The 23,876-nt window shown below is 42.9% G+C and overlaps 1 protein-coding gene across 1 annotated transcript in view; it reads left to right on the top strand.

Annotated features, from left to right (window-relative positions):
- The window catches only part of GAB4 (GRB2 associated binding protein family member 4), a 51,415-nt gene that overhangs the window by 12,911 nt on the left and 14,628 nt on the right, over positions 1–23,876 (top strand). The window contains 2 exon segments of the mRNA XM_017881965.1: positions 8,059–8,365; positions 12,064–12,271. Coding sequence (XP_017737454.1) covers positions 8,059–8,365; positions 12,064–12,271 — 515 coding nt within the window.

Below are 23,876 nucleotides of genomic sequence, written 5' to 3'. Positions count from 1 at the left end.
GGTAGGCTATTAATTATTGCCTCAATTTCAGAGCCTGCTATTGCTCTATTCAGGGATTCAGCTTCTTCCTGGTTTAGTCTTGGGAGAGTGTAAGTGTCCAGGAAATTATCCATTTCTTCTAGATTTTCTAGTTGATTTGCATAGAGGTGTTTATAGTATTCTCTGATGGTAGTTTGTATTTCTGTGGGGTCGGTGGTGATATCCCCTTTATCATTTTTATTGTGTCTATTTGATTCTTCTCTCTTTTCTTCTTTATTAGTCTTGCTGGTGGTCAATCAATTTTCTTGATGTTTTCAAAAAACCAACTCCTGGGGAATCCATCATTCTCAGCAAACTATTGCAAGGACGGAAAACCAGACACTGCATGTTCTCACTCATAGGTGGGAATTGAACAATGAGAACACTTGGACACAGGGTGGGGAACATCACACACTGTGGCCTGTTGTAGGGTAGGGGGAGGGGAGAGGGATAACATTAGGAGATACACCTAATGTAAATGACGAGTTAACGGGTGCAGCAAACCAACATGGCTCGTGTACATATGTAACAAACCTGCATGTTGTGCACATGTACCATAGAACTTAAAGTATAATTAAAAAAAAAAAAGACTGTTGAATATTGACCCTCCCTCTCTTCTGGCTTGCAGGGTTTCTGCAGAGAGATCTGCTCTTAGTCTGATGGCTTCTCTTCGTGGGTAACCCGACCTTTCTCTCTGGCTGCCCTTACCATTTTTTTCCTTCATTTCAAACTTGGTGAATCTGATAATTATGTGTCTTGAAGTTGCTCTTCTTGAGGAGTACCTTCGTGGTGGTCTCTGTATCTCTTGAATTTGAATATTGGCTTGTCTTGCTAGGTTTGGAAAGTTCTCCTGGATAATAAATATCCTTAAGAGCGTTTTCGAATTTGGTTCCATTCTCCTCGTCATTTTTACGTATACCTCAAAGGTAGATTTGACCTTTTCACATAGTCCCATATTTCTTTGAGGCTTTGTCCATTCCTTTACATTTTTTCCCCTAATCTTGTCTTCACACTTTATTTCATTAAGTTAATCTTTAATCTCTGGTATCCTTTCTTCTGCTTGATCAATTCGGTTATTGACACTTGTTTATTTTTCACGAAGTTCTCGTGCTGTCGCTTTCAGCTTGATCGAGTCATGTATGTTCTTCTCTAAGCTGGTTATCCTAGTTAGCAGTTCCTGTAACCATTTATGGAGGTTCTTAGTTTCCTTGCATTGGGTTAGAACGTGCTCCTTTAGCTTGGAGGAGTTTTTTTTTACCCCCTTTCTGAAGCCTGCTTCTGTCAGTTCATCAAACTCATTCTCCATCCAGTTTTGTTCCCTTGCTGGCAAGGAGTTGTGATCTTTTGGAGGAAAAGACACATTCTGGATTTTGGAATTTTCGGCCTTTTTGCCCTGGTGTTGTTTCCTCATCTTTGTGGATTTGTCTATTTTTGGTCTTCGATGGTGATCTTTGGATGGGGTTTTTGCGTGGGTGTCCTTTTTGTTGATGTTGGTGCTATTGCTTTCTGTTTATTAGTTTTCCTTCTGACAGTCAGGCTCCTCTTCTGCAGGTCTGCTGGAGTTTGCTGGAAGTCCACTCCAGACGCTGTTTGCCTGGGTATCACCAGTGGAGGCTGCAGAACAGCAAAGATTGCTGCCTGCTCTTTCCTCTGGAAGCTTTGTCCCAGAGGGGCACCTGCCAGATGCCAGCTGGAGCTCTCCTGTATGAGTTGTCTGTCAACCCCTGCTGGGAGATATCTCCCAGTCAGGAGGAACAGGGGTCAGGGACCCACTTGAGGAGGCAGTCTGTCCCTTAGCAGAGCTTGGGTGCTGTGCCGGGAGATACACTGTGCTCTTCAAAGCCACAGGCAGAACGTTTAAGTCTGCTGAAGCTGCGCCCACAGCTGCCCCTTCCTCCAGGTGCTCTGTCCCAGGGAGATGGGAGTTTTATCTATAAGCCCCTGACTGGGGGATGCTGCCTTTCAGAGATGCCCTGCCCAGAGAGGCAGAATCTAGAGAGGCAGTCTGGCTACAGCGGCTTTGCTGTGCTGTGGTGAGTTCTGCACCATGTTTAAACTTCCCAGTGGCCTCTTTCTCCATTTTTACCTTTGGCTGGTCATTGTCCCTTTTTATGAGGATCCTTAGCCATTAGACTGCATTCTGCTGGCCTGAGGTAGAGACAAATGCCACAGATCAATACAGGTTACCAGGGCTCAACTGAGGCCCTGAAAGGAGGCAACTCCAGCAGCAGTAAATATTAAATATTGACATAAATCTGAAATACAGATGCAGTTTTAGAACCAAGAGCTAGACAAAGGAAGAAATTAACAAGAAACTCTGGCTTTCTGGGACAAAGCCAAGTTCAGAATAAAGGTAATCCTGATCTGAAGTTCCATAGCACAAAGCATTTCCCTCACAGTCACCTTATTCAGAAGTCTCTTTGAAGTCTGTGTGCATCTTCTGTTCATAGCCAGGTGCTTCTCTAGGGAGGTGGAGATGATTCTTGGACAAATGATTGTATTTAGCTTGACCTGATGTCTTGTGTGGTTGTGGCCTGAATTTTGCAGGCAGTCCCATGTGATTTGAATCGTGGCTCTACCTAATAGCTGTGCATTATAGGCAAATCTACTTAGTGAATGAAGCTTCACTTTCTACAAAATGTGGGGTGCAAATAATATTTATCACAGGTGACTGTTGTATTAAGAAATTGTATAATGTAAGGTTGATACAAGGCATGGAGCTCAGTCCCTGAGGTAGAGTTAGCCATGAAATGAACTGCTTAGTGTGGCATGTGCTACCTTCCAAATTTCCCGTGCCACATTCTCCCATGACAGTGAGAGATCACTGTCATTTAGCCACAGTGACCCCTTTCTTGCTTTGGAAAGAGCCAAGTTCTTCCCCACTTAGGGCCTTTGCACTTGCAGTTCCCTCTTCCTGGGATGCAGCAGCTTCCTCCACCACTTTCACATTCCTGGCTTCTTCTCATTCTTCTAGTATCAGCTGGTATTTTCAAGCAGTGTTGTAAGGTGATTGAGAGCACGTGCTCTGGTTTCAAATTTTGACTCTACCACTTACTGGCTCTGTGACTTTGGGCAAGTTACTTCTCTGCATCCCAGTTCTTAAACTGTTCATTGGAGTAGTAATATCTATTTGACTAGGTTGTGAGGATAAATAAATTCATATATATGTGTACATATACACACATGTTTAGCATTTGGAATGGTGCTCAGTGTGTAGTAAGGCTCTGTAGAAGTGATTGCTGTTATAAAATGTCACTACCTCGAAGAGACCTTCCTTGCCCAGGTCATCTAGCAGTCTCCCCCAGACTGCTGTGATTATTGTCATATTTGGATATGTAATTACTGACATACTTGGGTTTATTTCTATTGTCTTATTTCATGCTATTTATCCTGCTTGAAAAAAATGAATTGAAAAATGAATAGCCACTTTGTGAGATGGTATCATGAAATTGAACATATGTTTAACTGAAGTTCCGGAAAGAGGATGAGGGAGAGGAGAGAAAAAATATTTGAAGAAATTTTAGCTGAAATTTTGCCAAATTTGATCATAAACAGTAGTCCACAGCTCCTAGAAGTTCAGCTAATTCCAAGCAGGATAAACACAAAGGAGAATGTACCTAAGCTCATCATGATCAAATCGCTGAAGACAAAGGTAAGGAAAACAAGGCAGGAGAATCGCTTGAGCCCAGGAGGTGAAGGTTGCAGTGAGCCAAGATTGCACCACTGCACTGCAGCCTGGGCAACAGATCAAGACTCTGTCTCAAAACAAAAAACAAACAAAAAAACAGCCAGAGGGGTAACCCACACTGTACCAGATTGACAGTCAGCTTTTACCAGAAACAGTGGAGGCCAGAAGACAGTGCACTGATGTGTCAACAGCCCTGGAGGAAGAAAACCATCATCTGAGATTCTACACCCAGTGCAATTTTCTTTTCTTTTCTTTTTCTTTTTTTTTTTTTTGAGACAGAGTCTCGCTCTGTGGCCCGGGTTGGAGTGCAGTGGCAGGATCTCAGCTCACCTGCAAGCCTCCGCTCCCCTGGGTTCACGCCATTCTTCCTGCCTCAGCCCCAAATAGGCTGGGACTACAGGGCGCGGCCACCCCACCTCGCCCCGGCTAGATTTGTATTTTTTTTTAGTAAGAGACGCGGGTTTCACCATGTTAGGGGCGCAGGATGGTCTCGGCTCCTGACCTTGTGATCCCGCCCCGCCTCGGCTCGGCCAAAGTGCTGGGATTACAGGCTTGAGCCCCCGCGCCCAGCTGCAGTTTTCTTTTAAGTGAAGACACTATAAAACATGGTCACATTTTTTAAAAGCTAAGAAGGGTGTTATCAGAAAGGATGCAAAATAAGAAATGCTAAAAGAAATATTTCAGGCTCCTGGAAACCATGACCTGTGGCTTTTATCCTATATGTAGTCTGCCTAACAGAATCTGATCACTGTAGGCACACATTGGTTTTTCTTTAAGTGTTCATTGAATATTTGCTAGGTGTGAGGCACAGTACCAAGGCTTTTAGCTGAGTCACTTCATATCCTTAGAACAGCCTGATAGCATAGGCACAGTGTTGTCCTCATTTCTCAGGTGAGGAAATGAAGACATGGAGAACACAGGCCATGACACAGTCTGTGGTGCCATCATCCTGGATTCTCCAGTGGCAAATTCTGTTTTAAAATATGAAGGCAAAACAAACACACTGTCAGAGCATCAGATAGAAAACAACAACAACAAAGACCATATGTTACCAGACAACCCACAATATGAGAAATGCTAAAAGAAATACTTCAGCAGTGTGCTTCTAGGGAGTGTAATGATAGTGATACACAACATGGACGCAGAAGGATTTCCAGTAAATTACAGGCACTGGAAGAAAGTGTTGGGAGGATGAAGACTGGAGCTGAGCAATCCACAGCTTTCAAGGATCTGCTTACAGATTTGGGAAACTGTATTCCATTATCCACCCAACTATCTTTGCAGCGCTGTCGTCATCACTGTTCCCCCTCCCCTACCCTCAGCCCAAACTCTACACGTAAAGCAATATTGGTGAGAGAACAAGCAGAGCCCATGAAACCAGGCTGCTGGGCTTGAAGTCTTGCTCTGCCACTTTATGACCAAGGCGTTTATAGAATGAATGTAAAGTTGGCTTAACATTTAAAAACAGGCCAGTGCAGTTCATCACAGTAAGAGAATAAAGAAGAAAAATCACCTGATCATCTGAATAGATGCAAAAAAGTATTTGACCAAATTTCAGCAAACCATAGAAAATTAGTTGTATCTATGAAGAACCTACAGCTAACATCATTCTTAATCATAAAATACTGAACGTTTTGCCCTAAGATCATGAACAAAGCAAGGATGTCTGTGCATATGACTTTTATGCAGTGTTGTACCAAAGGGTCTAGTCAGTGTAACAAGCATTAAAAAGAAATGAAAGTCAGGGAGATTGTAAAAGATGAAGTAAAATTGTCTTTATTCTCAAAAGGCATGATTGGATATACAGGAACTTCTAAGAAATCTTCAAAAACCCTCCCAGAACTAGGTGAATATAGCAAGATCACAGAATTTAAGGTGAACATATAAACTTAATGTATGGAAATACAGCTGCATAATTTACACAAAATCGAAATAATGCAGTAGCATAAAAACCCTCACAATATATGAGAGTAAACGCCAGCTAGAGTAGTAACAGTATACTTGCTATGCTCATAATATACATGCACCTGCACCATGCACACACACAATTGTGAAGGCAGCAGCCTGGGCAAGACTTCAGGTGACTGTAAATAAGTAGCACTTATTTTTATGTTCCTCAACTCTATCCTGTCTGGCTGTGCCTCAATCTTCAATCTTTTTCAATCCAAGGCTTATTGGGCATGGGTTATGCTGGGAGATTAAGTGAGGCCCAGGAGTTGATATAGCAGCAATGAAGTCTTTGGGACCTTCCCTGAGTCATTTTAGTGGTGCAGAAGGGGAACAGCCTAATTAGAGTGATTTCACAAAACAGGAGAAGAGGAAATGAAGATTAGCAGTGAGGAAACTCTTCAGAGTTTTAAGGTAAAGAGGGTAGAAAACCTGGGCCATAGTTGGAAGAGAATGCGGGCTAAAGACAAACTTTTAAATTTTTTCTAAGATGGGAGAAGTTTGCGTCTTGATGGGAATGATCCTAGTAGAGGTGGAGAACTGTTGGGGTGATGTCCATTTGTGAGTGAGAGGGTGTTCACAAATGCAAGAAGGTTGGCCTTAGAATGGATGAAGATTCTGTGCTCCCCAGTGACAAGGTCCAGGGCTATAGTCACAGGCAGGCTGGTGGGTGTGGAGGCGGATTCTCTTTGCATTGCTTATATTTTCTCATGGAATAAGAAACAAAGAAATAGGGGCGTTGGAGGTTTAAAGGGAGAGAAGTTGAGAAGTTGTTGCAAAACAGCAGGAGAAAGCCATGAACTAGGTAAATATGGTAGGACATTGGGCCACGTGAGGGCCCCTTGAAGTTAAAGTGATACCAGCAGCATGGTTATGTAATTCTCTCCAGCTGTTCACAGCTGAATGGGAACAGGTGGAGTAGGCAAAGCATTAGGCTTAGCCAGGGGCTGTGGTTTTGCCAGATAAATAAGAGGAATGGAGAAAGAAGCAAGGGTGTGATTATAATAGAGCCATGGAAAGGAAGTTTGATAAGGGGGAGAATAACAGGGATAAAAGGTGAGTGGGAAAAGGTGGTAGGAGTCCTAGAGTGTAGGTCTCCTGCGTTCTAAAGAGTTGTGATAATAGCCCGATGCTTGGCATCTGTAGTCCTTCAGGGTTGTATACCAAGTGGTTTGGGTTTATTTGCATAATAAAACTATAGGGTACTCAGGTTGGTGGTGGTGGTGGTGGTGGTGATTCCAGTAGCTGAGACAAGCTCCAAAGAGGTAAGTGGCTTACGTGGCTTACTGGAAAGTCATACCTGGAGCCAGTGGAAAAGCATAGACTCTTCCACAGTTCTCTACCATGGGTAGTCTTTTATCCCTGTGTGTGGTGTCTGCTCGTGGATCACTCAGTCTTGTTGAAGAGATGGAAGAAGACAGCCTGAGAGAAAATGTAATCATGCATTCAATTCTATGGGGTGGAGTAGTGTAAGGAGTTTATCTGATCACTAATACATACTGAGCACTTAGCATGTACGAGACACTATTATAAGTACTAGGGATACAGCAGTGAACAAGATAGAAAAAAAGCCTCTCAGTGCTTTGGGAGGCAGAAGCAGGAGGATCACATGAGGCCAGGAATTCAGGATGAGCCTAGGCAACATAGTGAGACCCCATCTCTGCAGAAAAATATATTAAAGAATTAGCTAGGTATGGTGGTGTGTGCTCTAGTCCCAGCTACTTAGGAGGCTGAAGTGGGAGGATTACCTAAGCTCAGGAATTAGAGGGTGCAGTGAGCTGTGACTGTGCCACCACTGCACTCCAGCCTGAGTGACAAGAGTAAGACTGTGTCCCTTAAAAATGAAGCATCCTGAAGTCCTGTGCTTGAGAGAAGTTTTAGAAGGGTTTTCTGTGACTCTTCTAAAGCATCATGATATGGTAAAAAGCACATTTTACTAAAAGTTGGGAAACATGTTTTTCTGCTACTTGTTTACTGCTAATACTTCTGCTTCTGACACTGTTGCTTCAACTCACCATGCTTAGTGGAGGTCCCCATCTATAAACTAAGATGTTGTGGCTTTGAGAGTTCTGCTCTGTCTAAAAGTGCTATGCACTGAGGTCAGTGTTTTAGCCTAATGACATTGTTGCTATAAAGTGTCCTCACCCAACCTCCTGCTCTAAAGTGTGGAAATGCACATGTTATTTTGTAGTGATGAGACTCTGTTGACATAGTGAGACGCTGCAGTAAAATGCATTCAGAGTCACTCGCCACCTTTGAAACTCTGGGGAAATCCGAAAGGGAGACATAGGCTGAGTGCAGGTCCAAGTCCCATCCTCACCTTAGTGATGTCTTAGATCTGTTAAAAGCTTGGTAATAACAAATGAATGTTTCCCCTCTTCTTACTCCTTCCTGGTGGGATTTAGGCCTGGAGGAAACGCTGGTTTATCCTGCGGAAGGGCCAGACTAGCAGTGACCCAGATGTTCTGGAATACTACAAGAATGATGGCTCCAAGAATCCCTTGCGCACCATCAACCTGAACCTCTGTGAGCAGCTGGATGTTGGTGTGACTCTGGACTTCAACAAGAAGGAGATTCAGAAAGGCTACATGTTTGACATCAAGACCAGTGAGCGTACCTTTTACCTGGTGGCTGAGACCAGGGAGGACATGAACAAGTGGGTCCAGAGCATCTGTCAGATCTGTGGCTTCAGGCAGGTTGAGGAAAGCACAGGTATGGGAGCACACACAGCCCTGTCTCAGGAGGGGCTGAGATGAGGCCCTCCGATCTCCAGCAAGGAGGGTAGCTCTAGCTGCCAACACTGCCAAGAAGTGTTGGGCTCGTGATGAAGCTAAAGGCATTTTGGGTGTTTCTTCAGATACCTCGATATCACTACCATCGTCAGTCCTCCACCTCTCCCCCTTCCCTGAGCTCTCTGCACCTTTGCCCTGTCGCCTCTCAGCCACCCCTAGGGAAGACCTCTCCTTCACCCTCTACTGATCCATCTCTGGCTGTTCTGGCCCACCTACTTCAGACCGCCTGGCACAGTTGCACTTGACCCTTGGTGGGTTTGTTTAGGGGTGCTTTGTGAATCTTACTGATTTATAATCACTTAGGAGGGGACAGGTGAAAGGAGCAAATACAGAGTTATGCTTGGGTTTTAATAACCTTCACAAAAGAGTAGTTCAGCTTTTTAAAATGAATTGTAAGTTGCAGAAGTGCTCCTTCACATTTGTTCAGGCTCATCCTCTACTCACCGGGAAGGTTAAGGAGCAGGCTTTTTTTCTTTTTTTTTTTTTTCTGAGGCAGTTGTATGGTCTAAATTGGTCATTCTTGAACCTGGTTGCACATCAGAATTGAGGGACATTTCTCAAATGTTGATGCCAAGGACCTATGCCAAGTGAGTTACCTAGAAATCTTTGAGTGGTGGACCCAGGCATTAGTGTCTTTTGGAAGCTCCACTCTTTCCCACTTTTTTGGGAGGGTAAAATTGAAAAGAAAAGCTTCCTTTTGAGTAGCAAGGGTCCAGGGCTCAGCAGATACTTCCTGTACATATTTTAGATTTTGAAGGCCACATGTAGTCTCTATTTTATATTCCTGTTTTTTTAAAATGTTACAATCCTTTGAAAATGTAAAAACCATTCTTAGCTCATCAGCATCAGGATAACCTGGGAACTTGTTAGACCTGCACATTCTTGTCAGAACGTCAGTAAGTAATTCATTCTTGTAAGTCAGTCTGCACCCCAGTCCAGACTTACTGAATCAGAAACTCTGGGACAAAACACAGCAGTCTGGTTTTAAGAACTCTTCAGGCAACGTTTATTGTCAGAACTGCTTTGAAAGGATGTTTCTGGAGCTATAGGCCTTTTGAGAGAGCTGATCAGCTTTATAGCCATGACTTGGTGCTGATAGACCCCCAGGTCTGCATATAAATGGACTCTGGGTCATGGATAGGACTCTACTGCCTGAGTGCTAGACAGGGGCTGTGGAGGTGAGGGTGGGTCCCTCTTTCATCCTCACAGCCCACACATACAACTGGGGGCATGAAGGATGCTTGGGGTGACAGGACAGAGTGAGTGGGTTGTGGAAAAGTGGCCTTTCCTACCAGACTGAGGTGCCTGGACTTTATTGGGAGGGCAATGAGGAGCAGTGACTGTCACCAGGAGAGTAGTTCCTTACTATGCTACATCCTTTGTTTGATCAACACATACTTGTTGTATCACATTCTGGGCTTGATTCTGAGAACAAAACCATTGCAAAAGAGATAAAATCTCTGCCTTCACTGAGTTTCGAGCTGAATGTATGGGGCGATGAGAGAAAGGTTGGTATTTTACAAGAATTCCATTTGAAACACGAGCAATTACTGGCAAGAAACTGGTTGAAGAAATAAACAGAAATATGGTTTTAGAAAGAGAGAGAATGCTTTGTGAGTCAACTTAAGGATGCAGGGCCACTGTGGAAGAGCTTTCCGCGAGCAGTGCCGTAAAGACAGGACATGGTTGGTGAAAACCAGTGAAGGGTCACAGTGATACCTGGGCTCTGGCTTGGAGAGTGGAGTGGACAGTCATGCTGGTGTGCCTCACCTAGAGGGAACACGGGCATGCGAGGGGCTCGCTTGGAGCATCGGGGACACCTGCTTGTGGGGTGTCTGCCTTGCAGCGGGGAGCCCCAGAAAGGCCTGAGCTGCAGGTTCAGATTTTAGCGTTGCCATAACTTAGGCGGTACCAGGGGCTGTGGGAGGACAGGATCATCCTGCAGTATCCAGAGTCAGGGTGAGGAGGGTCTAGAGCGGAACCCTGAAGAATAGCTCCACTGAAGGCAGAGGAAGCAGATCCAACAAGATGGTAGGAGCAGAGGCTCGGCAGAGCTTTCTGTTGCACCCTCCCTGGGCAGTAGCTGTGTTCATCCTTGGTGTCGTGGCTGCTTGGCCCCCTAGCATAGACTCTTTCTCCTCCACTGGTAAAGCATTCATCTTGCAGGTCTTTTGGAGCTGCAAGGCCATTGATTCTGTTAGCAGACATCCCACTCACCAGGAGACCTGCATGGGAGCTCATCTTGGAGTGCACGTAGCTGTCAGTGGAGCCATCTTTCCCAGAGCCCTGTCAGATGTTTCTGTTGCTCACTGGCAGAACTTGTCTTGCCCAGCATCAGAAACAGCTGGAGAGGAGCAGACACTCAGGGGCATTAGCCAGCTGGGGTTCCTGCTTCAGGCCATGAGGTGGCACAGCCAGAAATAGGCCAGATATCAGGGAGGCAGAAAGAGAACTCTGTCCCCTCTGATATGACTTGAGGAACCCTTAGAAAGCCACCATCAACACCACCCAAACATAACCCCACTAACGATCACATCATTTGAAATTACACCTGTAGACCTTCATTTCTTTTGAACAAGAAGTTTTGCTGTTGGGATTTTTGATTGCTGAAAGTTATGTTTTTATTTATTCTGCAAACACAAACTAAAAACTGTCTATGTACCTGGCCTCTATCAGGTGAATGCTTGGGCCGTGGAGGTGACAACATCAGTTGCGGCTCTCAAAAACCCATGGACTGGGCAAGGAAGTGCCTATGATGGGATCATGCATATAATGGGAACATGGGCCAAGTGCTGTGACACCCAGAAGAAAGCTGGTTCAGGAAGTTTCAGAGAGAATATGATATTTGAGCAGGGTCTTAAAGTCTGCATGTGAGTTTGAGTAGAAGTGAAATCCATGCAGAAGGAACAGCATAAGCCAAAGCAAAGAAGCCTGAAAGAGGCTGGTGTGTGCAGGATGGCCGATGCTGCCATATACCTCGGTTGTGGGTGTAGGAAAGCAGGAAACAGGTCAGACTGTGAAAGGCCTTGTAGGTTCTGTTGAGGAGTGTGGACAGGTCCTGGAGAGCAAGCCAGATGAACAGTGTGCTGGGCTTGGGGTGCAGCAAAGTACCACCTGTCCATGATACCCTCTCTTCCTTGCCAACACTTCAGGAGTCTGAGATGCTGTGGAAGGACAGGCAGGAAAGCTGGGTTTCCAAGAATGCGGCTTCAGTTGGCAAGCCTCACTTGACCCAGACAGCCTTAACTTTGAGGGAGGCCATGACAGAGGAGCCACCATGGAGGAGGGAGGTGGTGGCACTCACTACTGCAGAGGCTGTCTTGCCTGGGGGCCTGGACCACACTCCTGGACTGTGGGGAGTCACACCGTCTGGGAGTGGCGCAGTCATGGCCCAGGGCAATATGAGGCTTCCAGGCTGCTGTAGGGTAGGAAAGAGGCAGAGGGTCTGCTCCTCAGCCGTGATAGCCAGGAGGCCCCAGCCCTCCTCTGGGAGGAAACAGGGGCGGGCATGTGAGAGGAGGGGCGCTGGGGCTGGATTATCGCTCTGCCTTCATGTGTTTCTGCCTCTAGCAGCCCACTTTAGGACAAAGATGCCCTTCCTTCTTGTTTCATTCACAGGCTCCCTGGGAAACACTTCCTCAGCCAGTCACGGCCCCTGCTCTTCTGCAGCTGAGCCCAGCCGCTCCCATCAGCACCTCCCCCAAGAACGAGAACCCACATCTGAACCCCCTGTGTCTCACCGTGTGCGGCCCACCTGGCCCATCCCTGCACCTCGGGGGTGTCTCTGCTCGCACCAGCACGCCAGCCAGAAAGCAGGACATGCAAGGTAGGGGACCACTACGGCCAGTAGGGGAATGACCCCACAAGGTCTTGTTCTTTTCAGACCCTGATTTTTTTTAAATTTCAAAGAGAAGGACATAAAATATTATATTTTTCCAGGTAAGCAAACATACATAACAAAATTTAATTTTTTGTTTATGTAGCCTTCACATTTTATTGGTTTTATTTATGTTGCTACAAAGTGATAATTGGATTCTTAAGAAACCTACCATTATAAAAAATCATGCCATGAAAATTTTGTTTGATTTTGGGGAAAAAAGCATTAGTGGCTAGGGTTTCAGAACTGCAAATAACAAAGTCAGTTTATGTGCTGGCCTTAAGAGGACAGCTATGAAACCTTAAGATTGATGAACAGATCCACAGCTCAGTTGAATTCTAAGCTGTGCTGCTCCCCAGTAGCTGCAGTCGTGGCTATTTACATTTAAGCTAATTAAAATTAAATTAAATTTCAAGTTCAGTTTCTCAGTTATAGTGGCCACCAAAGTGACTAGCAAAGATAGGCAGCATGTCCATCACCACAGATGGTTTCACAAGGGACTCCTTGCTCCGGAACCACGACCTCTGCTTCTCTGACACCACTGGCTGTCTCACAGGGGCAGAGCCTGCACCAGTTTTATCACCTGTAATTCCCAGCGTAAGGGCAGGCAAATGTGCAGAGGGGATGGGCTTGGCCAGAGCTGGTGCTCAGTTGCCACCATGGCACACAGATCACAGTCACATTCCTTGGTTTGTTAGTTTAGAAATACCTAAATCATGCTGTGAAAATGAAGGCAGACAGATAAATGTCTGTGTTAATAGATTACTTCATGACATCTCTGAGAATATTTTCATACATAATCTCACTGGAACCAGTCAAACATATGAGAGATAGCTAGAAAGATCATTTGTCTCCATTTTATAGGTGAAGCAGCTGAGGCTCACAGCTATCAGATGGTAGAGGAGGGACTAGAACCCAGATGCCCTCACATCTGTCCTGAACTCTTTGTCTCACACTTTGCTGCACTCCTGGTTTTCTCATTCTTTTTCTGTAACACAGCAGGGGCTCCAACACTCAATCTAAAGGCTGGTTCCATCAGCCATTTTCCTGAAGCAACGCTATTACTTCATTTGTAAACTTTCAGCAGTTCCACCTTCATCAACTGATACATGAAGATCTGTGTTCTAGAAGGATAGAAAGAATTAACCAAGATCACTGAACTAGTTAGTGGCAGAACCATACCAGTACCTGCCTCTCCTGAGTCCCAGACCAGGGATAGGCAGTACAGTGCAATGGAAAGCATGGCACAGGTTTGGCATCAGCCAGATATGGCTTCAAATTCAGGTTCTGCCACTTGTTATCTTAGGCCACTTATTTAAGCTCTTTGACCTTCAACTTCCTTATCTTCAGAATGGAAATGACTAACTCAAGGGTTGATGGGTGTAAGGTGACAGAACACACATGAAGTGCACAGTGGCAGATGCTCAGTCCATGTTACCTGTGGTTCTCCCTGTGCCCCTTTCCCTCTACTGAATGTGTGAATGCCTGGACAGAGAGAAGTGAGGTCTTACAGGCGTTCTTGTAAAAGACACAGTGCTTCGTGTTGGTGCCGTTCACACTTTCACATGCATGTAGAACACTTGGTGAGCTTGCTGTGATGCTTGTTTTCATCAGTGAACCTGGGGTGGGTCCTACAGTCCTGTCTTGCTGACACGGACTGAGGATACCAGTGCAGCTTATCTGCAGGACACACTTTATGTAGAAGGCTTGGTATACTAACAGCCACTACCACCTGCACTCCAATGACACAGCTGAAGCAAAAGGAGACAGACACATAAATGTCTCTGCCTGCATGAGCAGTGAGGGTCCACTTTCTGCATTCCTTCCTCCTGAAATTCCTGTTAGTCGTACCAGCAGGAGTTGGTTTCTTTGAATCACCACAGCAGTTTTTTATGTTCTCTCTCCCAGCATTTGGGGCTGTCTGCCTCATGTTAAATGGATTTCCATGTTAAGATGTTCTGGATGTTATGGAGGTCGTGTTACGGATTTCCGTATTAAGGTGCTCTGAGGACACAAGGCAAGGCATGTAGCACGTCTGCATCAATACATGATCAGTGTTTGATGGTCGTGTGCTGTAGTGAGATGGCACAGTGGAGGAGAAAGAACTGTCTACAGCTTGAGAACAGCACTGCCACGGGCCCTTGGCCAGGCTGTGCTGTCTTCTCTCTTTGTTTTCGCTTGTGTGGATGAGGGAGTGAGAGGGCAATGAGCAATATTTCAGGGTAGTTTCTACAGAAAAGTTCAAACACTGTTTGCCAAATTCCAAGGGGAGATGGAGAATAGGAAGGAAGCCTTCTTAAGTCCTGAAAGATGGTATTGTTTCTAATGGTAGTGGCATAGCTTGCATCATACTAAATTACTGAACAGTTAGAAACTGAGACATTAAAAAACAACTGTTTGAAGGCACTGAAGAACAATCAAAACTCTGGCAGGAACTGGAACAGATTTGACTCTTGAAAGAACTGAGATTCAATTTCCATGGCTTTTCCTAGAACAGATCCCAGATATTCAGTGTATGATGAAAAATTACTAGCCTTATGAGTAAATGGTAAAAGTTGACCCACAATTTAGAGAACTCAGTACGTAGAAACAGACCAGAATAGACCCAGATTTTGGAGCTAGCCTACAAAGACTTTAAAATAAGTATGTTAACTTTTTAAATCTATGGGCAAGAAATGTACGTAATGGGTGAAGAGATTGATGGATTTCGGGAGAGATACAGGGACTCTGGAAAAGGACTTAGAAATTCCAGCTCCACTGTGGTGGCAGACCCACTGCAGGATATCCTTCCCAGATCACAGATTAAAACTCTGGACACATACAAAGTATGATTACCCAAAGACCCTGAGAAGTAAATGAAAGGAGGCAGAGTGTGGACTGGAGAAAAACTTGGAGCAGTAAATATGCAGAGGTCAATTTTCTGTCTTCCATGGATTTGCCTCCAGGGTACATCCACACAAAGCAACACAGTGGGGCCAGTGGTTAGAACTTTCCTGGAAACCCCGTCTTTCTAGGTAGAGGAACCAGAAAAGAGCCCAGTGGAGCTGGAAAGGATTCTAGAGCAGAGTGAGCTGGAGAAGGGATCTGCTAATTCTGAGCATGAAACCACCAAAGTCTTATGCTCAGCTTGAGCTACACATGTATGCAAAGTCCCAAACCACTGTAACAGAGCTATATGAACTGAGCACAGCTTGGAACTACCACACGTAGGAGAGTTGGAACTTGTAGTCTCAACCTAACCAGCTTGATTTTCTGCAGAAACCAAAACATCAACATTCTCCCAAGGATTATGGCAACCCACAGTCTACACAAAACACAACATGCACAACATTCAGGATGCAATTCACAATTTCTCAGCTTATGGAGAACCAGCAGAATTTAACCAGTTCTAATTGGAAGACACAGATGCGAACCTCAAGATAATACAGATGTTGGATATCTATTCAGCAGTGAGATTGCTGGATCACACGGTAGTTCTAGTTTTAGTTTTTTGAGGAACCTTCATACTGCTTTCCATAGTGGCTGTGCTAATTTACATTCCTACAAAGAATATATAGAGCGTTCCCATTTCTCCATGCCTTTGTCACTATCTTTTTGATAATAGCCATTTTAACTGGGGGAGATATCTCATTGTGGTTTTGATTTGCATTTTTCTGATGACTAGTGATGGTGATAATTTTTTCATTTACCTCTTGGCCATTTGGATGTCTTCTTTGGAGAAATGTCTGTCCAGATCTTTTGTCCATTTTGTAATCTGATTATTTGATTTTTTGTCCATTGAGTTGTTTGAGTTCCTTATATATTCTATTAATTTCTTATTGGATGAATAGTTTGAAAATACTTTCTCCGATTGCGTAGATTGTCTCTTCACTTTGTTAATTTTTCCCTTTGCTGTATAGAAGCTTTTTAGCTTGATATAATCCCATTTGTCAGTTTTTGCTTTGATTACTTGTGCATTTGAGGTCTTATGCAAGAACGTTTTGGCTCGACCAGTGTTTTGAAGTGTTTTCTCAATGTTTTCTTCTAGATGTTTCATGGTTTCAGATCTTACATTTACATGTTTAATCAATCTGGAGTTGATTTTTGTATAGAGTGAGAGATAGAGCTCTGGTTTCATTCATGCATTCACATGGATATTTATTTTTCCTAGCACCATTTATTGAAGAGATTATTCGTTCCCCAGTGTATACTCTTTGCATCTTTGTTGAAAATGAGTTGACTGTAAATGCATGAATTTATTTCTGGAATCTGTATTCTGTTCCACTGGCCTGTGTGTCCATTTTTAAGTCAGTGCCATGCTGTTTTGGTTATAGCTTTGTAGTATATTTTGAGGTCAGGTAATATGATTCCTCCAGTTTTGCTCTTTTTTGCTCAGAGTTGCTTTGGCTCTTCTGATTCTTGTGTGGTTTCACAAAATTTTAGAGTTTTGTTTCTATTTATGTAGAGAATACAGAATGGTATTTTGATAGGCATTGACTCTGCAGGTTTCTTTAGATAGTATTGGGATGATAAGACCCAACACCAGGCCATGGGGGCTATGAAGTCTGGCGGAGTCAAAGGATTGAGAAAAGACAAGTTAAGAGTGAAAGTGGGACCAGGGGGCCAATGCTAGTATGGAGGGTGTGAAGGCCCCAGGCTCTGGGAGCCCATGCTATTTGTTGGTGATCAAACAAAGAAACAGGTGGTGAGGACGTGGGGATTGAAAGGTAGCGATGCGTCAAGTGCATGATCTACAGCTGTGATGGTTTAGCATTTTCTTTGACGCATACAGAACATGTTCTGCTACTTGAGATAATGGGAAACATGTTCTTCTAGTTTAAGATACACTCAATCTATGAGCCTGGGAATGCTAGAAGCAAGGAGCCAGAGGCCACTAGGGGTTTTATACCTTGAGTCCTGGATTCCATCCAAGCCACGAGGGGTTTTATGCCCTAGGCTTAGATTATGGTGCAGCCGGGCAGCCTTCCACCCTTTGGCACAGAACTTGGTGTTCCAGAGGCCAAGAGGGGTTTTAGACCCTGGACCCTGGACATGTTCCAAGACTCTTTTACATTATGTCAGACAAGCAAGCCCTGTCTCAGCTTTTTTTCCAACACTCGGCTTTTCCCCAACATACCCCCTTTTCTTTTCTGTAAAACCTCCACAGCTATCATTGCTTGTTCTCAGTGGTGGCTTTCACTTCAGCAGCAGCTTCCGCATCTGCAGACTAAAAGGAGACAGCACAGCACATAATTATTAGAACAGGATTTGCAAGTGTAGAGCTTTCAGTGGCCTTAATCTATTTAAGAGGATTGATTGTAGAAAACCTGTCGGCTGTCTTGTTCAAAATGTCAGTTCCAGGGAGCAGATTCAGGTGAGCCTGAGAGGCTTCAAAAACCTGCTCTTTTAATTTTACAATATCAAGGGTGAGATTTTCATCTCTGCCCTCCAGATGGCATTTAATTTTTTCCCATCAGTGTTCTGTTTCATTATAACTGTGGGGAGTAATACAAAACTGTTTTCTCATCTATTTGAGCTTGAGAGTTCCATAATTTTGTAGAGTTCTTTTTCCACTTATCGACAAATTCAACAGTTTACACAGATGAATGTAAAGCCACACCAGCTACTACAGCAGTAGTAGTAACAGCAATAAGGCCAATTATAGCAAATATAAGAGCAACTATAAATCTTCAGGATAAGAGTTTTTAAGGCTCTTAGTTACTATATGACTGGATGGTGATGCCTCCCATGGTCTCTTTAGAGACACAGGGATCCAAACTCCTTCTCTGGCTTTAATTATCAGGATAGTCTGATTTTTATTAAAAGTTGGTAACATTTCCTTATTGCTAACATAAAAGGTGGCCAAACACAACTTTGAATACAAAAGATCCTGTTGGAAAAAAAAGAAAGAGCATATTTATTTTTACCTCTCTCCTCTTTATGTATATTTACCCTCCCAAGTTTTGATTGAACTTTGAGCTATAGCTAATTTCCATAATTTTGAATGTTCCTGTTCTATGGCAGGAGATACCATTTTTGTACTGGGGCAACAATGCCAGCAGGATTCTATATGATAGGGGCATTAGCTTCCGTCTGAATATATTGTGTATGATTTAATTGCCAGTGATTCCATCAGCTTACTACATTTGTGTCACAAGAGGGCCTTCTGGTGCAATTTTCTTTAAAGATCATCTTAGGGAACTAATCAATGTTGATTCCATAGGAATTATTTTGTAGCACCTCAGCCTTACTTGCTATATAATCTTCCCACGTTCAAGCATCCATACCTTCACATCAGACTCTATTTTGTTTACATTTGAGCTTATTTGGATGGAACTTCAGAGTTTTAGGATTGGAATAATTATATTTTAAACTATATTCCGAAATCATATGCAAAGCAGCCTATGATTTATTTTTTCTGGGGACTACTGCCAACCAGACTTGTGTGTCAATCTGTAAACATCCAACAACAGGTCCCAGGCGTATTGGGGGATATTTATATCCTATAAATATATTCATTTTCATCCCTTCCTCATTAGGATGCATTGGCCCTTATTCAAAATGGAGTCGCTCTGGTTTGAATGCTTCTTACGTATTTCCCCTTTCCCTTTTACAAGAGGACCCTTAATCCTAACGGTTGCATGAGGATGAAGGTCCATCTTCTGTAACTTCCTCATGCTGAATAGGGGCGAAGATATTCTTGCCTAACTATTAGGGTCTCTTGTATTCAGGGTAGAGAGGAGCTCAGTCAGAAAGCATTGGTCAGTTAAGCATCTATTGTACCTCTGAATCCCAGCAAAAGGTAAAACCCTGGCACTCCAGCAGTTTCTCAGCTTCCTATGTGGTTTTCTTGATCTGTCCCCATGTCATGGGGGTTGATGTCACCATGATTCTGATCAGTCCTTGTTCCATCTTTGTATTCAGATTCAACTGGCTCATGGCTCGTACTGGGGGGCCAGGTCCATGGTTGGGATCCCTGGGTCCCTCCAGTCTCCTGTTCCATGATTGTACACATCTTGAGGGCACCCACACGGTTTGTTCATCTCCTACAAAAACACAAGCATACCCTCGACCCCACGTTAGTAAATCTAGCAAAACAGATGCAAAAACTTTTGTTACTGTAGTCAGGAGGCATGCCATTGCTGAAGCATTTGCTCTACAAGCTGTAACTCAGCTTCTGCCTCTTTGGTTAATTACCATGGTGTAAAACTTTCCACTGATAATGAGAAACAGGCCCCTTCTGACAGAAGGCACAGAGAAAGCAAATCGAGGCTTAAAAGCAATCCCTAAACCTTCAATGTGCACTGTACAGGTGGGTCCACTAGGTGCTGTGGCTCATGATAGATCTTCAGATGTTTGTTGGGTACCCATACAGGCAAATCCTCTTCCCCATAAAATTATCTTTCCTTTTTCCCAGCTCTTTGTATGTGCATCCCTCCACCGTATATCTTGTCCAGACTTTTTATTTTAGTTTTCTATATTCCTTTTTTTTGTGTGTCCAAATTGCCCACAATTAAAGCAAGAGCCTGAGAAACGGGGCATATTCTTTCCTGCTTTCAATCCTGCCATAGCCTGAGCTAAAAGAGTAGCCTTATGTAAGTTACCTCCAATGCCATTGCAAGCCTTAACATATTCAGTTAAATGAACCTTCCCTCTCAGAGGTCTAATAGCAGTTTGACACTCTGAATTAGCATTATTATATGCAAGAAGCTGTATTACAACATCCTGAGCTGTTTTATCAGTTATGGCTTTATACACAGCCTCTTGGAGCTGAGCAATAAAATCAATATATGGTTCTGTAGGTCCTTGTCAGACAACTGAAAGAAGGATATTTTTCCCCTGTAACATTTATCCTTTCCCATACATGTAAGCACACAGAGCACAGCTGAACAATGGCAACATCCTCCATTACTGCTTGATTTTCTAACTGACCCCAATTAGGGCCGATTCCCATTAACTGTTCAAAGGAAACAGGCATAGGGGGCTGCACTTGTGTGTTTTCCTTTTCCTGAGTTTGAACTTCATCAGCCCACCAAGTTTTAGACTGTAAATACTGAGATGGAGTGAGAACAGATTTTGTTAAGGTATCCCAATCATATGGTGTTAACCTGTTATCAAGAGCCACATTTTTAAACAAAGTTTGCACAAAAGGAGAGTTCGGTCCATATTGACTAATGGCTTGCTTAAATTCCTTTAATAACTTAAAAGGAAAAGTGGCCCAATTAGCTATATTCTTTCCTCCTTGCTGAGTTATAGTAACTGGAAATTACCATGCTTCAAGTTCTCCCTCAGCTCTAGCTTTTTAAGTAGAATTTTGTATAGCACCACAAATTGCTCCAGATTTTAATGTTGCAACTACAGGAGCAGTAAGTTTTTCAGTTAGTTCATTTTCTTGCCCATTAAAGGGAGAGAGTGGAGGTGGCCATTCACTTAATTCAGCAGATGGAACCAACAGCTAGTAAAACATACTTTTTTCAGTTACCCTTTCTTTTCTTTAACCTTTTCTGGTTTTTGTTTCTCACATTCAGAATTTGAAGTTAGTTTTTTACACTTGTCCTTCTCTTCCTCATCTGCATCTGCCTCATTATCTGTTTGAAATGACTCAAGAGCTGCCCACATTGACCAGATGGAAACTGGAATTTTTGCTCCATCTTTATACACCTTTTTAAAATCTCTGCCAGTTCTCTCCCATTCATCCAGCTCCATAGTCCCTTGTTCCGGGAACCATGGGCAAAACTGCTTTACTGTACTAAAGAGTGATAACAAATTCCGAGTACTAACTTTCACTCCCCCTCTTTGTAATAAATGCCTTAAGAAATTCAAATAAGCAGAATGTTTGCTTTCACTTTGTCCCATTGTTACCCTGGTTCTTCCGAGCACTCAGCCTTCCCACCGAGTTTCTTTCAGTTGTCTTCAGGTGTCCTCTGATGATGCATCCTCCACTTTCACATGCTCTAGGCTTCCTTCACCATGGTCTTTGTTGCCTCACGTTGGGCGCCAGGAATGTTGGGGTGATCAGACCCAACCCCAGGCCATGGGGGCGGAGTCAAAGGAATGAGAAAAGGCAAGTTAAGAGTGAAAGTGGGACTAGGGGGCCAACGCTAGTATGGAGGCTGCAAAGGCCCCAAGCTCTGGGAGCTCACGCTATTTGTTGGTGATCAAACAAAGAAACAGGTGGTGAGGATGTGAGGATTGAAAGGAAGTGATGCATCAAGTGCATCTTCTACAGCTGTGACACTTTAGCATTTTTCTTTGCAGCATATGGAACATGTTCTGCTACTTGAGATAGTGGGAAACATGTTCTTCTAGTTTAAGATACAATCAATCTATGAGCCTGGGAGTGCTGGAAGGAGCCAGCAAGTCTAGACACTTTCCAGAGTCCGCTAGGGGTTTTATGCCCTGAGTCCTGAATTCTATCCAAGCCACGAGGGGTTTTATGCCTTGGGCTTAGATTATGGTGTGGCAGGGCAGCCTTCCACCCTTTGGCACAGAACTTGGTGTTCCAAAGGCCAAGAGGGGTTTTAAATCCTGGACCCTGGACATGTTCCAAGGCTCTTTTACATTATTTCAGACATGCAAACCCTGCCTCAGCTTTTTTCCCAACACTCAGATTTTCCCCAACAGAAGTGAGGTAATATGATTCCTCCAGTTTTGTTCTTTTTGCTCAGGGTTGCTTTGGCTGTTCTGATTTGTGTGGTTTCATATAACTTTTAGAATTTTTATTTCTATTTCCATGGAGAATACTGAATGGTATTTTGATAGGCATTGATTCTGCAGATTTCTTTAGGTAGTATGAACATTTTAACAATATTAATTTTTGTAATCATGATCATGTGATATTGTTCTATTTTCATGTCCTTTTTAATTTTTTATAAGCATTTTATAGTTTCATTATTGAGATCTTTTACTTCTTTAAGGTTATTTCTAAGTATTTTTTTGTAGCTACTGTAAATGGGATTGCTTTCTTAATTTCTTTTTTAGACTGTTTGCTGTTGACATATAGAAATACTACTGATTTTTACACATTGATTTTGTATTCTGCATCTTTGCTGAATTTATTTATCCATTCCAACAACCTTTTGGCATTTTTAAGTTTTTTCAAATATAAGATTATATTGTCTGCAAACAAGGGCAATTTTACTTCTTCCTTTTCAATTTGGATGCCCTTTCTTTCTCCCTTCTCGTTGCTCTGGCTAGAACTTCTAGTACCATGTTGAATAACAGTGTGAAAGTGGGCATTCTTGTCTTATTCCAGATTTTAGAGGAAAGGCTTTTAATATTTCCTTGTTCAGTATGATGCTAGCTGTGGGTTTTGCATATAAAACCTTTTATTGTTTTGAGGTCTGTTCCTTCTATACCTGGTTTGTTGAGAGTTTTTATTGTGAGGGATGTAGCATTTTATCAAATAACTTTTTGTCATATTTTGAAATGATCATATGATTTTTGTTTTTGAATCTATTAATGTGGTGTATCGTGTTTATTTATTTGCATATGTTGAACCCACCTTGCATCCCTAAGATGAATCTTACTTGATCAAGATGAATTATCTTTATAATATATCATTATAAACATCAGGGATGTTTCCTTTTTTGTTGTAGCTTTGTCTGTTCTTGGTATCAGGATAGTGCTTTATAGGATGAGTTTAGAAGTATTCCATCCTCCTCAACATTTTGGAATAGCTTGAGAAGAATTGATGTTAGTTCTTTAGATGTTTGGTAGAAATCAGCAGTGAAGCCATCAGGTCTTGGGTTTTTCTTTGATGAGAATTTCTTTATTACTGCATGTATCTTGTGACTTGTTGGTCTGTTCAGGTTTTCTATTTCTTCATGATTCAACCTTGCTAGGTTGTATTTGTGTAGAAATTAATCCGTATCTTCCAGGCTTTCCAATTTTTGATATATTGTTGCTCATAATAGTCTCTGATGGTCCTTTGAATTTTTGTTTTATCAGATGTAATGTCTCCTTTTGTCTCTAATTTTATTTAAGGCTTGACTCATTTTTTGTTAATCTAGCTAAAGGAGTTCAATTTTGTTTATCTTTTCAAAAAAACAAAGCTTTTGTTTCATTGATATTTTATTCACTCTAAATTGTATTTATTTCTGCTCTGAACTGTAATATTTATTTCCTTCTAATTTGGGGTTTGTTTTTTTCTTACTTTTCTACTTTTTTAAGGGGCATCATTTAGTTTTTTTCTACCCCACACTATATTTTATTTTATATTTATTTAGTTATTTTTATTATACTTTAAACTCTGGGATACATGTGCAGAACATGCAGGTTTGTTACATAGGTATACACGTGCCATAGTGGTTTCCCGCATCCATCAACCCGTCATCTACATTAAGTATTTCTTCTAATGCTATCCCTCCCCTATCTCCCCATCTCTTGACAGGCCCTGGTGTGTCCCTATGTCCATGTGATCTCATTGTTCACCTCCTACTTATGAGTGAGAACATGCAGTGTTTGGTTTTCTGTTCTAGTGTAAGTTTGCTGACAATAATGGTTTCCAGCTTCATTCATGTCCCTGCCAAGGATGTGAACTCATTCCTTTTTATGGCTGCATAGTACTCCATGG

Source organism: Rhinopithecus bieti, unplaced genomic scaffold (genome assembly GCF_001698545.2).
Source record: "Rhinopithecus bieti isolate Rb0 unplaced genomic scaffold, ASM169854v2 scaffold_1368, whole genome shotgun sequence".
Lineage (NCBI taxonomy): Eukaryota > Metazoa > Chordata > Mammalia > Primates > Cercopithecidae > Rhinopithecus > Rhinopithecus bieti.
This window is presented reverse-complemented; position numbering and strand designations above follow the sequence as displayed.